We start from the raw sequence: 16382 nt of genomic DNA on the forward strand, positions 1-16382 counted from the left end.
TCTGCAGTGGGAAAGCAGCATTAATCTAAAAAAAACAGCCAGAAAACTTGGCCACATCTGAAACACTGTTTTATCTATATAGACAGTGTGTAAACTGGTTTTTGAAACAAAGTATCTTTTTTTCCTCCTGTTTTGAGATCAAAAGCAGAGTTTCAGCCTGAGTATCCTTCACAATACTGTATACTTACGCATGCACCATAATACCTGTTCACTTATATGTTTTTATGTCTGTACGTCTGTCTATTATTTATCTTAAACGGAATTATTAAAAGTTAAATTTTAATACACTCATCAAATCAGAGCACTCTCTGAGCCTCTGTTAACTGTTATACTAGTCCCAGAATAAAAGAGGCCTTTTTGAGCTGACCTTTCGCTTTGCTCTACTACAATTTCCTGTAATTGTTTAGATTTACAATAAACTAACATACATATATGTTTTTTTCTAAGAGTGCCCCAACAAAAAAGAGAGTCTTTTTCTTATTTTCTTAATTACTAGTACAAGTTGTGACCCCCTATTATTATAATTTCAGAAGACCATTATTGTTAGGGGTGTGCTACCACTGACACAGATATATCAGAATACACAGAGAAAGAGAAAGTGTGTCTTGGTGTGGTGCACGACCGTGTGGGTGTACGATTGTGTGCACTGGCTCTCCCAGCATAATATATGTGTATATACAGTAGTGTATCTCATGTTTAGCCTTTTAAGGGCTCTACTATCATCTAGTGATTGTGATTCCTATTGTCTATTGTAGCAGCAGACACGCTATATTTGAGCGGATACCGCTGACACGCTGATACAGCAGACATCCAAGCGTGTACCCATAACACGCTGATAGCTTCATTCATTCAGTCCAACTGGTTATATTGGGGGCAGCCAAATTGAACAGTGTTTTATCACACTGACCCAGAAGCATCATATAACCACAAAACTAAAGGTGTACCTAGCTTCATATCATACATATGCAGGGCCGGCGCCACCACTAGGCAGCTCTAGGCATTTGCCTAGGGCGCCGGCACCTGGAGGGCGGCAGTTCGCCCTCACCCCCAGCATGGAGGGTTAGCGAACTGTGGTACCTGTGAAAAAAACTTGCGTCCCCGGCGTCCCTGCTGAGTGCTGGTGCGTGCAGGGGTGTCCGTACCGCCGGGGGAACCTGCGGCGCTGTTATTGTGTATAAGCTGGCCGCGGCCGGCGGGGTCCCTACAGTGAATAGAAAATAACTAGCGCTATGCGCGCGGCGGCGCGGGAAGTGCTAGTTATTTTCTATTCACTGTAGGGACCCCACCGGCCGCGGCCAGCTTATACACAATAACAGCCGCCGCAGGTTCCTCCGGCGGCACGGACACCCCTGCACGCACCAGCACTCAGCAGGACGCCGGGGACGCAAGTTTTTTCACAGGTACCACCCCCCCCCCGGCACCGGGGCGCCCCCACCCCGACTCGCCTGGGGCGCTCCGGTGCCTTGCACCGGCCCTGTACATATACTCATTAAATATTTTACCAGTTATTACACTGAAATTTACTGGCATATAGTATTAACACACTAATCACCCACTAGGGTTTTGTACCACCTCAAGGGCACGTGCACCCTACAACTTTGAGGGGTAGTTAACGGGCAGCCCACGTACCAGTTTTGATAAATTACACTTTAGCTTCATCGACACAGCGTGTCGACACATCCATACAGCTAGTCAGTAGACAATAGACACACAGATCCAGCCCGAATATCTGCTTTTGCCACAGTGCAAGCAGTTCATCATTACAGTAATCACATATGTAACAAATGTAACCAGAGGAAGCTTTTCCACATTTGAAACAGATTCTACTCATGTGAGACGCCACATTGTAAGAGCGTAATATTATAGAGACCTACTTTAAACACATAATCAGTCCCCAAACGTGCTGTTTTTAAACACGCACGATTTTCACCTTGTTTGTCACTTGTATGTTCTTTTTATATTTCGCAGTTTAAAAAAAATATTCTATTAAAAGTTATTTTTTATTGGCATGTATTATTTCTCTATGGTGCACCACACCAAGACACATTTCTCTTTCTCTATGTATTCTGATACGTGTAGTAGTTGGTGCACAGTACACATTCGGAAAGGGAACGTGGTTACACCCTTTTGCCCATTGCCACGCCCTTTGTTCATGACCACTCTCCCTTCCTGTTTGTGTTCCGATTTCTTATCTTCAAATGTTGGAGGGTATGCATTTTTGGCAAACTGCTCAATAAGATTGTGATTTCACTCAGGTGCTAAAAGGGAGGGGTAATTCTGGTTAGAAAAAAAAACATTTTGTATCCCAATTGCATGCTGAGTGAGAAATATACACATAATAATCAGATAATACAGAGATCTTTTTGCATTAAACCTCTGAGCGTCTGATGCTCCCGCCATTCCTTTAACCTTAAACAGACCAAGCACCCCCACCTTTAAAGCGCCCCCTCCCCCTCCCCTTTCCCCTTCACCTGGAATAACCAAACTGAGTCATTTATTTATGGCGAATTAAAGGTCACATTTATTAATCAGATTACCAATATAATCCTACTCTCTTAGGTGGCAAAGATAGCCTGCGGTCCACCAGCCCTCCAACGTAACTGAATCAAGCCGCCCGGGGGTGGGGACCCCTTCTCGCACCTGAAACATGTAACCGCCCGGGGTCCCCCCTCCGACGCCAGGCCTTGGATCTTGCACCCCCTCTTCTGGGGTGCCTCCGTTTCCTGGCGCCAAACTTTGGCTGGCCCGCAGTACTTCCGCCTCTGTTAGGACCATCTCTGCTGTAACCTAGATGCTGTTTATTTAGTCAGATTTACATATGTAGCACTGCGGTCCACCAGCCCTCCAACGTAACTGAATCAAGCCGCCCGGGGGTGGGGCCCCTTCTCGCACCTGAAACATGTAACCGCCCGGGGTCCCCAATTGCCCCCTCCGATACCAGGCCTTAGATCTTGCACCCCTCTTCTGGGGTGCCTCCGTTTCCTGGCGCCAAACTTTGGCTGGCCCGCAGTACTTCCGCCTCTGTTAAGACAATCTCTCCTGTAACTAGAACCGCCCGGAGTCCCCCAATTGCAACCCCCACTTTGACGCCAGGCCTTGGATCTTGCACCCCTCTTCTGGGGTGCCTCCGTTTCCTGGCGACAACTTTGGCTGGCCCGCAGTATTTCCGCCTCTGTTAAGACAATCTCTGCTGTAACCTAGATGCTGTTTGGATGTTGCTCCTTCTTCGTCCAAGGGTGGGTGGGTGGGACAATCCTTAGGGTGTGCCCTCTTGCTCTCTCTGATCCTCCCCCTACCTGTCCTGTCCTTAAGTATAAGTCTACTCCCTTGGGGAGGCGCCTACTACCTGCTTCTCTCTTACCTTCCCCCCTTTTATCACCCCCTATCCTTTCACTGCTATCTCCCTGCCCCCATCCTAATACCAGCAAGACAATGGTAGCACTTCATGGCCTTGGGAGCCCAGACTAATAGTTTACGGTCTCTCCCGGCTAGTCGCCGCTCGCTCCTATTAAACCTCTGAGCGTCTGATGCTCCCGCCATTCCTTTAACCTTAAACAGACCAAGCACCCCCACCTTTAAAGCGCCCCCTCCCCTTTCCCCTTCACCTGGAATAACCAAACTGAGTCATTTATTTATGGCGAATTAAAGGTCACATTTATTAATCAGATAACCAATATAATCCTACTCTCTTAGGTGGCAAAGATAGCCTGCGGTCCACCAGCCCTCCAACGTAACTGAATCAAGCCGCCCGGGGGTGGGGACCCCTTCTCGCACCTGAAACATGTAACCGCCCGGGGTCCCCCCTCCGACGCCAGGCCTTGGATCTTGCACCCCCTCTTCTGGGGTGCCTCCGTTTCCTGGCGCCAAACTTTGGCTGGCCCGCAGTACTTCCGCCTCTGTTAGGACCATCTCTGCTGTAACCTAGATGCTGTTTATTTAGTCAGATTTACATATGTAGCACTGCGGTCCACCAGCCCTCCAACGTAACTGAATCAAGCCGCCCGGGGGTGGGGCCCCTTCTCGCACCTGAAACATGTAACCGCCCGGGGTCCCCAATTGCCCCCTCCGATGCCAGGCCTTAGATCTTGCACCCCCTCTTCTGGGGTGCCTCCGTTTCCTGGCGCCAAACTTTGGCTGGCCCGCAGTACTTCCGCCAACGCTAGGTTCCTAGAACCATAGCCCGCCACCTCACCGTGACCTTCCCTCGCCCTATTAAACTAAAACCTACATAGTAACCATCTGCATGCTCTTCTCTGCTCCTGAACTGAAATGCTTCCCCACCGTATCTCACCCTTGGACCCCGTTCCGGGAGTCCTCATTTTCCTCCTGCAAAGAAAACAGACCGCTGGAGACCCCTTTTCCTGAAGGGTGTTGCGAATGCCTCCCTGAGCATCGCTGCTTTAAAGACATCTTTGCATACGCCCTTTGTTGCTGCCATGAGCTGTAGCTTCTCCCTGCCGCAGGCACTAATGAGTCTTTCACCAGCTTGTTCACGCCATATTGACAACCTTGCATAAATGAGGAGGACAGGTTAACCTTTGCAGCTGTGTTTGCGGTGCTGCCTCCCTAAAGGCTTCCCATTTTCCCCTTGAGAGGGCATCAGTTATGTTATCTACCCCTGGGATGTGCTTGGCGCAAAAGTTAATGTAGTGCCGCAGGCAAACCAATACCAAATGCCTGATCAGATTGATCGCTGGTGGGGAGGAGGCACTTTGCTTATAGACCGCCTGGACCACCCCCAGGCTGTCATACCAGAAGGTTATTTTCTTGTTGGCTAACCTGTTACCCCACAACTCCACCGCTACTAAGATCGGGAACAGCTCTAGCAGCAGCATGTTCCTGGTCAGTCCTGCTTCGTCCCAGCTCTGCGACCACTGCGATGCGCCCCATTCTCCCTCGAGGTATGCCCCAAAACCACAAGAACCATCAGCGTCCGTCCAGGTCATCAGCCTGCCCGCCCCCTCCGATCCTTAGGCATCTGCAGGTGGAAGAGGAAGTGTTGCACTGCGAGGTGACATAAAACATGTTAGTTTGTACTGTGTGTAAATACGTTGCACCATGCAGTCTCCCAAACCTGAGCAATAATCCTATAATGCCACCTTCCCTGCATTCTCCTTTTTCCATTTCCGACCTTGCCTCTATCCGTATACAAGTGACTGAATAGCTACCCCCATGGAAATTTGTAATGTCCCATTAAGCCCCGTTGGCATTGGACATTGTTGGACTAAGCTTGTTCAGTAAATAGTGCATTACCTTTGTTCTAAATGACCGTGAAAGAGAACTTGTACTAAGCTTCAAAAGAAGGGGCTGTTATCCCTTGTATTAGCATAAAGGTTATCAGATATAGCCACCACATTGCTGGCAGGTGCCATAGGTCTTCCCTGCTAAGGCCAAGCATGTACCCCTTTAAACAAAAAACTAAAAAAAAAAAACAAACTTACAAACTTATGTAGGGTGCACACCAGGACGACCACCGTCGTCCACGACCGATAGACGACCATGGAACGATTTCCCTTGGACTTCCCGGGAGCTCCCAGGCAGTCCCCAGCAAACGATTAGCAAAAATTGTGTTTTTTTGCAGAACGATCTAGATCCGATCCCGATGCGCCCGCGATGGTCATTAAGACGGTCGGATCGCTGGTTTTTGTTTTTTTGCAAGAACACATGCGACCGTCGTCAGATTGGCCTTTGAAATTTGAATGAAGGGGCTGGACTAGCAGAGGGGGATAGGAATAGCAGCAGCCATTTTAAACCAGTGTATTTCTGCTTTGTTACTAGTGAGGCTTGGTTTATACCTGCTGAACGCTGGACATAGCTATTTACACATTACTTTGTTTTGCCTGCCATTACAAAGTGTCTTTTAACCCTGCACTATGGAGAATGCAGTGATGGGTAGTCACCAGCAACAGTACCTGCTCTATTATGCAGTGCTGAAGCTCAGGCGTCAGAGAGCCCAGCGCAGGAGAGAAAGATCATGCTGGACAAAGCAGTGGCTACTTCAGCGTCAGACTCGTTCGCACATGCCACTGCTCAGGGACATCAGGGAAAATAACCCAGACGATTTTCGTAACTTCTTGAGAATGGATGATGCCACATTCCAGGAATTGCTGCGTCTGGTGACTCCCCACATCGAGAAGCAGGATACAAAGTATCGCATGGCTATCCCTGCTGAGGAACGGCTGGTGGTGACCCTGAGGTTTCTGGCGACAGGACGGTCTCTTGCTGACCTAAAGTTTGGATCCCTCATCTCCCCGCAAGCTTTGGGCCTCATCATCCCGGAGACCTGCAAAGCCATTGTGAAGGTGCTGCAGTACCAGTATTGCAAGGTAAGGATGAAAAATACACCGTACACTTTATTGTGCAAACAAAATATTTTTATTTATAATTTAGGCCTAGGACAGAAACAGGTTTTTTAGGCCTTTCATATGTAAAACATGTAAAATAGTAAATAGATTTATTGTGTCAACACAAATATATTATAATACCATATATAAAAGATATTGTACAAAAACACACACTATATATAAACATTTAAGTATGTATGACCCAGTTTAAACTTTCCCAATAAGTACGGGCTACTGTGTGGCAGAGGATGTCTGCCGCAGATATGTAAAGGCTGCGGCCCACATGGCGCATGGCGCAGATGCAATGGTCCCGGCCCCATTGATGTGCGCCATAAGCCATGTGAGCAGTGGCCATCACATACCTGCAGCTGAGACCATGTCTGCCGCACAGTACCCCATACTATTGGCAAAGAAAAAAGGGCAATAAATGGAGTTTGCTATCCAGATTGAGGAGAATCCTGTTCTCCCTCTGGTAATGCAGGTACAGGTAGCAGCATATACGTAGAAAAAAAAGACACTCTGGTAACTTATGAAACAGGCCCTTGTGTGGCAGAGGATGTCTGCTGCAGATATGTAAAGGCTGCGGCCCACATGGCGCATGGCGCAGATGCAATGGTCCCGGCCCCATTGATGTGCGCCATACGACATGTGAGCAGTGGCCATCACATACCTGCAGCTGAGACCATGTCTGCCGCACAGTACCCCATACTATTGGCAAAGACAAAAGGGCAATAAATGGAGTTTGCTCTCCAGATTGAGGAGAATCCTGTTCTCCCTCTGGTAATGCAGGTACAGGTAGCAGCATATAAAAAGAAATAAAAGACACTCTGGTAACTTATGAAACAGGCCCTCGTGTGGCAGAGGATGTCTGCCGCAGATATGTAAAGGCTGCGGCCCACATGGCGCATGGCGCAGATGCAATGGCCCCGTCCCCATTGATGTGCGCCATAAGCCATGTGAGCAGTGGCCATCACATACCTGCAGATGAGACCATGTCTGCCGCACAGTACCCCATACTATTGGCAAAGAAAAAAGGGCAATAAATGGAGTTTGCTCTCCAGATTGAGGAGAATCCTGTTCTCCCTCTGGTAATGCAGGTACAGGTAGCAGCATATAAAAAGAAAAAAAAAGACACTGTGGCCCTTGTGTGGCAGAGGATGTCTGCTGCAGATATGTAAAGGCTGCGGCCCACATGGCGCATGGCGCAGATGCAATGGTCCCGGCCCCATTGATGTGCGCCATACGCCATGTGAGCAGTGGCCATCACATACCTGCAGCTGCAACCATGTCGATGGTAAATGATAAAATAGCCTATTTTTTAAGACAGATCCTCAAAAACAGGAGACTCTGGATCTTCTATCAGTAAAGAACTGTAGAATTGACGGTACTGGGGGGGTTGAGAAGGCTGTGTAGGTGTTGACTGGGTATGTGTTGGAAGTGTGCTCGACTGGTCTGGTACGGTGGTAGGTGGTACGGTGGCAGGCGGAGTAGGCACTGGTGATTCTAATGACAGTGGTGTGTCTGGTGCACTACCCATGCCAACTATTTTAGTGCCACTGTTGAGATACCCTAAACTGCCATTATACACCAACTCCATGCATAACTTTTCAAAAGTAAGTTGCTGGTCCGGAGCCATGTTGCGAACACACTCTGCCACATAAGTGAAGTAGTTGTCATGTTTGTCCGGGTTTCTTTGCAGGACTCGCTGTGCCCACATCATAAATTCTTCATGTGCTGCTGCTCTGCTTCTTTTTTTCCTTTGCCACGCATTTTTTTGGCACAGGGGAGTGGTGGAGTGGGTTCCAGGGTGGGTGGCGGCAGTGGCGTAACTATAAATTTTGCTCCCCCCTGCCATAAAATTTTGCGGCGCCCCCCCCCCCCCCCCCCCCATGTAAAAAATACAGTGCACTCCGAAAGAGAGACATGCCATCTCACAAGGACCATACGCAATAGTAATCCCATTCCAAATTACATCACACAGTAGCACAACAGAACCAGTGGTGTAACTAGCTATTTGGTACCCTGTGCCAGAAAGGGAATTGGTGAGTGTCCCACCACCACATTTAAAATAGGAGAGTGCGCGCCGAAGGCGCGCAGCAAAATGTAGGAGCGATGCTTCATGGGGAAGGGGCGTGGCCATATAAAAATACTAATAACATTGTAATACCCATTACGCACACAGTTACCAACAATAGCAGTTCAACTTATACTGTACATAACAACCACACAAGTTGCAGACAGTAGTAGCGCTGCCTGTACATTTGTCCACACCAGTTGCTGACACTAGTAGCGCTGATTATACATATGCCCACACCAACTGCCGACACTAGTAGCGCTGCCTGAACATATGTCCACACCAGTTGCCAACACTAGTAGCGCTGATTATACATATGCCCACACCAATTGCCGACACTAGTAGCGCTGCCTGTACATATGTCCACACCAGTTGCCGACACTAGAAGCGCTGATTATACATATGCCCACAACAGTTGCCGACACTAGTAGCGCTGCCTGTACATATGTCCACACCAGTTGCCGACACTATTAACGCTGCCTGTACATATGTCCACACCAGTTGACGACACTAGTAGTGCTGCCTGTACATATGTCCACACCAGTTGCCGACACTAGTATCGCTGCCTGTTTACAATGTACAAAGATGGAGCGCCTCTCAGCCAGCGCTGGGACTCGCCAGAACACCCCCGCTAGCGGGCCGGCCCTCCATCTGACTGGGACGCGCGAGCGTCCCACACGCACGCACATCCCTTTTTTCTGGCGACAGGGGACATAAACGGGCAGGTTTAGGGGGGGGGGGGCGGAAAGGTGGGATCAGGCGGCATGGAGCACCAAAGTAAGGGGACGCATGCGCATCTGGTGCGCACACTTTCCCTTCCGGCGGGTTGCAGCTGGCAAATCTACCGCCAGCCCCTGTAAGAATGACGGGCACTCCATCATGCCAGCCTGATCCCACCTATACAGTGTGTAATATATATATATATATATATATATATATATATATATTGTATAGGTGTATAGTACTGTTGAAAAGAAGAAAAAAAAACACACCTCTTATATTAACAAGTTTGTGACTGGGTGGGATGACTAGGACACTTTCAATCTCCTACTGGCTTCCCGGGTCCTCTGGCCTCTCCAAGCTCCAGCGTGTGATGTGACACGCATAGGAGCAGCTGAAGCTGAGGCAGGGACCAGCAGACACTGCTGCTTCCCCTGCCTCAGTCTGACTGACACTACAAGGCTGCAACCCCGGCCGCCCTCCCTCCCATTGGATATTACTCCTGCTCTCCCTCCCTCCCATTGGGCAACCCACCCGCCCGTCACTTTTTTTTTTTTTAATGACAGATCCACTGTCATGGCCGCGCCCGTGCCGACTCGTCTGTAACCAGCGAGCGCACGGGCAGCTGCAGGCGGCGGTGGGCGGGCGGCAGCGGCACAACACGCAGACTCATACTGTGTAGTGTGTGTGTGTGCCGGACACTCGCTTGTCCGGCACCCGCCCCCGCTCCCACTGAGTGTAGTGTGACAGACTCTCTGTCTGTCACACTCACTTGTCCAGCAACTGGCGCCCATGCAGCCCCCGCTCCCCCAAGCAGCGGCGGGGGCTGCCTTACGCTATTTCCGCCACTGGGTGGCGGAGTGCGTGCCGGAGTAGGAGCTTCGCTCGATGTGCATGCATTATCAGATAGGACAGATAGGTCTGGGGTTGCAGGTGGGTAGTCACCAAGCTGTAAAAAAATTGAACATGTTTACTAATCAATTCTATTTACTTCTAATTTCAGTTCCCTACCAGCGTGAATGAATGGAAAGTCATCGCAGAGGAGTTTGAACAGCGATGGAACTTTCCAAATTGCGGTGGAGCCATTGATGGCAAACATGTCCGCATAGCCCAGCCTATCAATAGTGGTTCCTACTACTTTAATTACAAGGGCAATTTTAGCATTGTACTAATGGCTGTGGTGAATGCGAACTACAGTATGAGTTTATCTTCCTGGATGTAGGAAGGAATGGGCGTGCATCGGATGGTGGCACTTTCAAGGACACAAAGTTCTACGAAAGGCTCATAGCGAACACCCTTCACTTGCCGTCTGTCCAGGAAACTAAACAGGGGCTTAACTTTGTGTTTGTGGCAGATGAGGCTTTTGGCCTGCACGAGCATGTCATGAAGCCATATGCGCAAAGGGGTCTGACTCATGACAAAAGGATCTTTAACTACAGGCTATCCAGGGCACGGCGTGTTGTGGAAAATGCTTTTGGCATCCTGGCTAGCCGGTTTCGCATTTTCCACACTGCCATTAACCTGAGGGTGGACAAAATTGACTGGGTTGTCACGGCGTGCTGTGTCCTGCACAATTTGCTCCGCAGAAAAGCCACACAGCAAAGGGCTACAGGCACAGCACTCCAAGAAGACCAAGATCTGCCAGAGGAGGTAGTGCAGATATCCTCCTTGCAAACCCCAACACAACACTTCACAGGGAGTGCACAAGCCAAACAGGTGAGGGAAGAGTACATGGCCTACTTTAATGGGGAGGGGGCTGTGGATTGGCAGGAGGAATCAATTAGATAGCCCAAAAAATAGACTCACCGATGCAGACTGCGAATTCTCCTCCTCCTGCGCCGTGACTTCTTGGTTTTCCTGTTCGACCATCAGGACTACTCCTGTCCTCATCGACTCCTGGCTGAGGGTGAACGTCAACCTGTCGTAGTACCAGAGCGATGTTTGATACATCTCGTCGACTCCAGCACCAGACTTCTTTGCAGCCTCCACCTTCTTGTGTTCCTTTAAGAACACCGTGCGCAGATTCTGGATGCGTTTCCGCACCCATTCTACATTGGCCTCTGGGTGAAATGGGAGACTGTAGCGAGACAAGTCCTCCAAGGCTTGGTTTCTTTTCATTTTGTTCGAATACTCTTTTGATTTTGTTCGCCACAGGCATTCATGGGAACGATATTTCTCAATAAACCCTTCTAAAAATTCTTGTTCCTTTGCGTTGGACATTGGGACTGTAAAAAGATAAAACCATTTTAGTTGTTATAGTTATATCCATGTTTTGTTTCATATTTAAATTTTTATAGTTATAGTTACCAGTTTACCTAGTTCTTATGTTTTAAGTATTTAAAATGTTAATAAACTTTTATGAAAACCACTATACATTTTATTGTGCAGATTGCTATTCACACACACAGGTGAATGGGGCCTAGCAGAGAGGAGTGCATGGAATACTGCAATGGTGGACAATGGTTATATGTATATATCTATATATACACAAACACAGGTGAATGGGGCCTAGCAGAGAGGAGTGCATGGAATACTGCAATGGTGGACAATGGTTATATGTATATATACACAAACAAACACACACACTGGTGAATGGGGCCTAGCAGAGAGAAGTGCATGGAATACTGCAATGGTGGACAATGGTTATATGTATATATACACAAACAAACACACACACTGGTGAATGGGGCCTAGCAGAGAGGAGTGCATGGAATACTGCAATGGTGGACAATGGTTATATGTATATATACACAAACAAACACACACACTGGTGAATGGGGCCTAGCAGAGAGGAGTGCATGGAATACTGCAATGGAGGACAATGGTTTATGTATATATATCTATATATACACAAACACACACACACACACACAGGTGAATGGGGCCTAGCAGAGAGGAGTGCATGGAATACTGCAATGGTGGACAATGGTTATATGTATATATCTATATATACACACAAACACACACACACACAGGTGAATGGGGCCTAGCAGAGAGGAGTGCATGGAATACTGCAATGGTGGACAATGGCTATATGTATATATACACACATGGGGCCCACCCGAGCAAACAGTGACATGGTCGGGTGCACGGTTGCCAAACCAGTGCTCTATACACACTATATACATTGGTGGCAACAGTGGGCATGCATAGGAGAGCATTGGGAGTGCAAACATACCAGGTTGTTGTTCTGGGAGATGAGACAAGAAGGAGAGTCCAACTGCTGCGCCAGCACTGTTTGCTATGTGGAAAAACATGGCGCCGGGGGAGTGTTTAGGAAATGCCACTCAAATAGGCTGGATCAAACGACGGACGCACCGACGGATGGACGACGGAGGCGGCAAAAAACACTCACGATCTGCATGCGATTGGTGGTCGGTCGGCCTGGGATTGACGGCTCCTACCTGCAGCACGTAGGACCAAAGATGCGACCAAACGAGTGGCGGGTACGCGCATCGGATCGGAATCGGATCAAATAAATGACAAAAATGCACAAAAGTACATACAATCTGCATACAACCGGTCGGAATTGGATCTAAATTGACAGAATCGGGCCCTAGTCGTCCTGGTGTGTACCCAGCATTAGTTGCTGTGAGAACTATGGTTCCACCCCTGTGCCCTAATTATATACATTACTTCTTATACAATTGCATGAATTGACTTAACAGAATTCTAACAGCAAAGGATTTTTTATAAAGCAGCAGATTAACCCCGCGCTTTTCAGGAAGCAACAGTAAGTTTGGATCTGCCAAAGATATAACAACAGTCTAATATGAAGTAAAATGCTTATCGTGCACAAATGTAATGAATTCACTTATTGATATCCTGTACTATTATTCTTATTGTACATACACGCACGTAACAATGAACTTACTCATTTGTATGTGACACCATATTATATTACTGACTGCAGCTTAATCTAACCTGTTACCATATATCATTCCCCCATTCAGCAACATATTTATAATACTGTCTATTATACCCCAATGATGCCTTGCACGCTGAAAATTGCACCGCATAATGAATTTTCCTGCCTTATTTTGCATTATATTTAACATTAAACAACATAAATTTTTAACATTAAAAACAAAACAATGCGTTCCCATATTTGGATTCTGCCTATCTAAGCATATGCTTTGCCGTATCCTAATAACACTCTTAAGCAATATTATATTATGTTCTGAAAACTATGTCATTCCCCTAGTACATATGAAATGACACAACTCGGCGCTCATCTGTAATCATACATTTCATGTTTGTACGGCGCTGCAAAACACTTGTGGCGCCTTATAAATAAAACTATAATAATAATAACCATATTAATGTGTTATTGCACAAATTATACATTTGTTTATCATTGCTAGGCAGCCTGCTGACTCCATTGTATGCTCTGCCTAGTGGGAGGAGTAGATGAATGGATTGTATTGAAAGGATACCTTTATCATGATCTCTACATGCTATGCCATGTAAACAAGCCCTCAGTAATTTAATTAGGGGGAGGGGGGATTGGACATTTTTTGCAACTTGCCTGAACATTGGGCCTAATTCTTTGCTGTTTTGCTAAAGGCTGCAGCGAGTATAATAATAAATCCCTAAGTACTCATTTTTTGGCCTTAAACTGCTAGAAGTCTGCATTGAAAAAACTTCAGCACTGAATCCCAACTGTACTGTTAGGTAATAGGTGTAAAACTCTATTAGGTGCTGTTATTCCTTAGGGGAAAGTTACCCAGCATAATATAAAACATGTGGTAAAATTCTATCTGCATTAAAGATTGAATTCATAAGATTACAGAGACATTGGGAGTTTGTGACATCAGATGGTAGCAGGGTGCCGAATATGGAATTAAGTAAAAGAATAAGAAGGGATACAAATGCCAATAAATATAGATACTTATAATATTTCTGCTGCTTTCTGGATGTTCTTGCTGGTGCCCGCTGCTGCTGGGAGTCGGGTAAGGAGTGGACGGGCTGCGCTCTGGCTGTGGGTGCGGCCCTGGGGATGCTCCTACCCGACTCTGTGTGTATGTCCCGGCTGCTGCTGCTTCTCTTCGGCGCTGCTGCCCGCTGCTAGAGTCCTGTCTTCTGCCTCTTTCTTCCTCTCGGCCGGCCCGTTCCACAGCTGGATGCTGCCCTCCTGGTGCCGATCTCAGATCTCCTGCTGCTGGAGCCCTCCTTGCTTTCTTCTGCTGCTGCTCCGGTCCCTTAAATCTCGCTGGCACTTCTCTGGATCTCTTAGGACAGTCCATTGCTTCTTTTTAACTTTAAAGCTGCTGGTGAGTCACAACAATCCTTACGGTGTGCCCTCTTGCTCTCTCTGATCCTCCCCCTACCTGTCCTGTCCTTAAGTATAAGTCTACTCCCATGGGGAGGCGCCTACTACCTGCTTCTCTCTTACCTTCCCCCCTTTTATCACCCCCTATCCTTTCACTGCTATCTCCCTGCCCCCATCCTAATACCAGCAAGACAATGGTAGCACTTCATGGCCTTGGGAACCCAGACTAATAGTTTACGGTCTCTCCCGGCTAGTCGCCGTTCGCTCCTATATATAGGGATAAGCCCCCAGGCCGTACGTCAAGGCGTCTCTGTGTCACTGGGGGTCCCTAATATTGGGTATGGGTCTGGGGTGTGGGCCCCCAACATGCCGGCACAGGCCGACCAATCCAGGACAGCCAGGGCCGCCGAGAGGCAGGGGGGGCGGGTACATTTTACCTGGGCCCGGGCCTGCCAGGGGGGCCCGGGTCCCGACACAAAAAAAAACAAAAAAAAAAAAACGGGTTTTTTAAAAGGGGGCGTGGCCACGGGTCCGCGATTAGGCCACGCCCCCGAATTAAGCCCGGTCAGCGATGGCTGTCCAATCATTGCTGTGGCCAGCCCCTCCCCTGGGACCAGCCACCAATGAACTGTGCTGCCCTACAGGCTGGTCCCTCCCCTCCTGTAACGCGACCTCATCCACGTCTCTCCTCACGGGCAGCTAAGCAGCAGCAGCAGCTTCCATCCTGATCCCTCCCTTCTCACCCATTACAGGAGCTGGGCTGGGTGAGTGCATTGGAGGGAAGAAGGGACAGGGGTGGGGATAGCTGCTATAAGAGTTGTGTGATAAACAGAAGAACAAACAATACATGTCTCAGTGTTATTTACATGTGTATGGGGGGGTTCTTCTTTATTTTGTGTGTGTGTGTGTGTGTGTGTGTGTGTGTAAAACTATGTGTAAAACTATGTGTAAATGTGGCATACATGTATGTGTGTGTATTGGGGGGGGGGGGGTGGCTTTTATTTTCTTTATTTAATGTGTGTGTTTGACTCTGAGTGTGGGTGGAAACATCCATGTGCCAGTGTTCCATACATGTGTGAGGCTGCAGTTTTCTTCTTTATTGTGTGTTTGTGTGTGTTTAAGTCTGTCTGCATGTCAGTGTGTGTGTGTGTGTAACAATATGTGTAAGTGTTGCGCATATATGTATGTGTGTGTGTGGGGGGGTTGCTGTTTTCCATATGAGTGAGTGTGTTTGTGCAGAAAAATACAACAGTGCAGCATACATGTCTGTGTGTGTGTGGTGGTGGTGGGGGGGGGGGGGGGGGGTGTTTTCTTCTTTAGTGTGTTTGTGTGTGTTTGGTACTAAGGGGTCCATTTATCAATTATCGCGTTTACAATGCGATCTGGGCGGAATATTACCGCCCAGGATCGCATTGTAAAGTGGAATGTATCACCTGCCAGTCTGTCCCTGTGATATGCTCAGCCGGAAGCCAGGGATCTGCACATGTGGTTAACACTGACCCCCGCCAACCCAGCTAACCACACTGCCCTGGCAGCAGTGCAATCAGTATCCCATAATGCTACAATGGGCTATCACCGTCTCAGAATGGCAATAACCCAAAGATGCAAAGCCGGGCTGCCCGATGTTGATACATTGGGCAGCTTTGCATCCCCCATAAAAACCTATTGGGGATGTGGCCGGCAGAGGTGCAGGGGGAATCGCAGCAGGGATCGAAAATTCCTGCTGCGGTTCCCCTTTGGTACATTTCAGTGATACTTAATATTTGCAGCGAACCCCTGAAAACGGGTGTTTTGGGGGATTTCGCCGCAAATATGGTTTGATAAATGCGGCCCTAAAGCTGGCCATACACTAATGCGATTTGTCCACTTTTCACCCAATTCTGACAGCTCAGGCTGAGAAATCGGGTGAAAGGTGGGAAAATTGCATTAGTGTATGGCCAGCTTTAGGGCCGCATTCAATCGGAGTGGGAAA

At 48.1% G+C, this 16382-nt stretch overlaps 3 protein-coding genes across 4 annotated transcripts in view; 2 read left to right on the forward strand and 1 right to left on the reverse strand.

The window, feature by feature from the left end:
• Window positions 1-11628, reverse strand: part of LOC146020403 (uncharacterized) — a 21050-nt gene extending 9422 nt beyond the window's left edge. Inside the window, exons 1-3 of the mRNA XM_083153504.1 lie at window positions 10945-11628; window positions 9974-10087; window positions 4292-4326 (exon numbers count right to left, since the gene is read on the reverse strand). Of these exons, the coding sequence (XP_083009630.1) occupies window positions 4292-4326; window positions 9974-10087; window positions 10945-11358 (563 nt within the window). The 5' untranslated portion in view covers window positions 11359-11628. The remainder of the gene's footprint in view (window positions 1-4291; window positions 4327-9973; window positions 10088-10944) is intronic.
• The window catches only part of LOC146019740 (uncharacterized), a 781584-nt gene that overhangs the window by 321972 nt on the left and 443230 nt on the right, over window positions 1-16382 (forward strand). The gene's annotated exons all lie outside the window — the stretch shown is intronic.
• LOC146019733 (uncharacterized) overlaps window positions 1-16382 on the forward strand; it is a 76224-nt gene that overhangs the window by 51108 nt on the left and 8734 nt on the right. The window lies entirely within an intron of this gene.

This window comes from Crinia signifera, chromosome 7 (assembly GCF_055691185.1).
Source record: "Crinia signifera chromosome 7, ASM5569118v1, whole genome shotgun sequence".
Classification (NCBI taxonomy): Eukaryota; Metazoa; Chordata; class Amphibia; order Anura; family Myobatrachidae; genus Crinia; species Crinia signifera.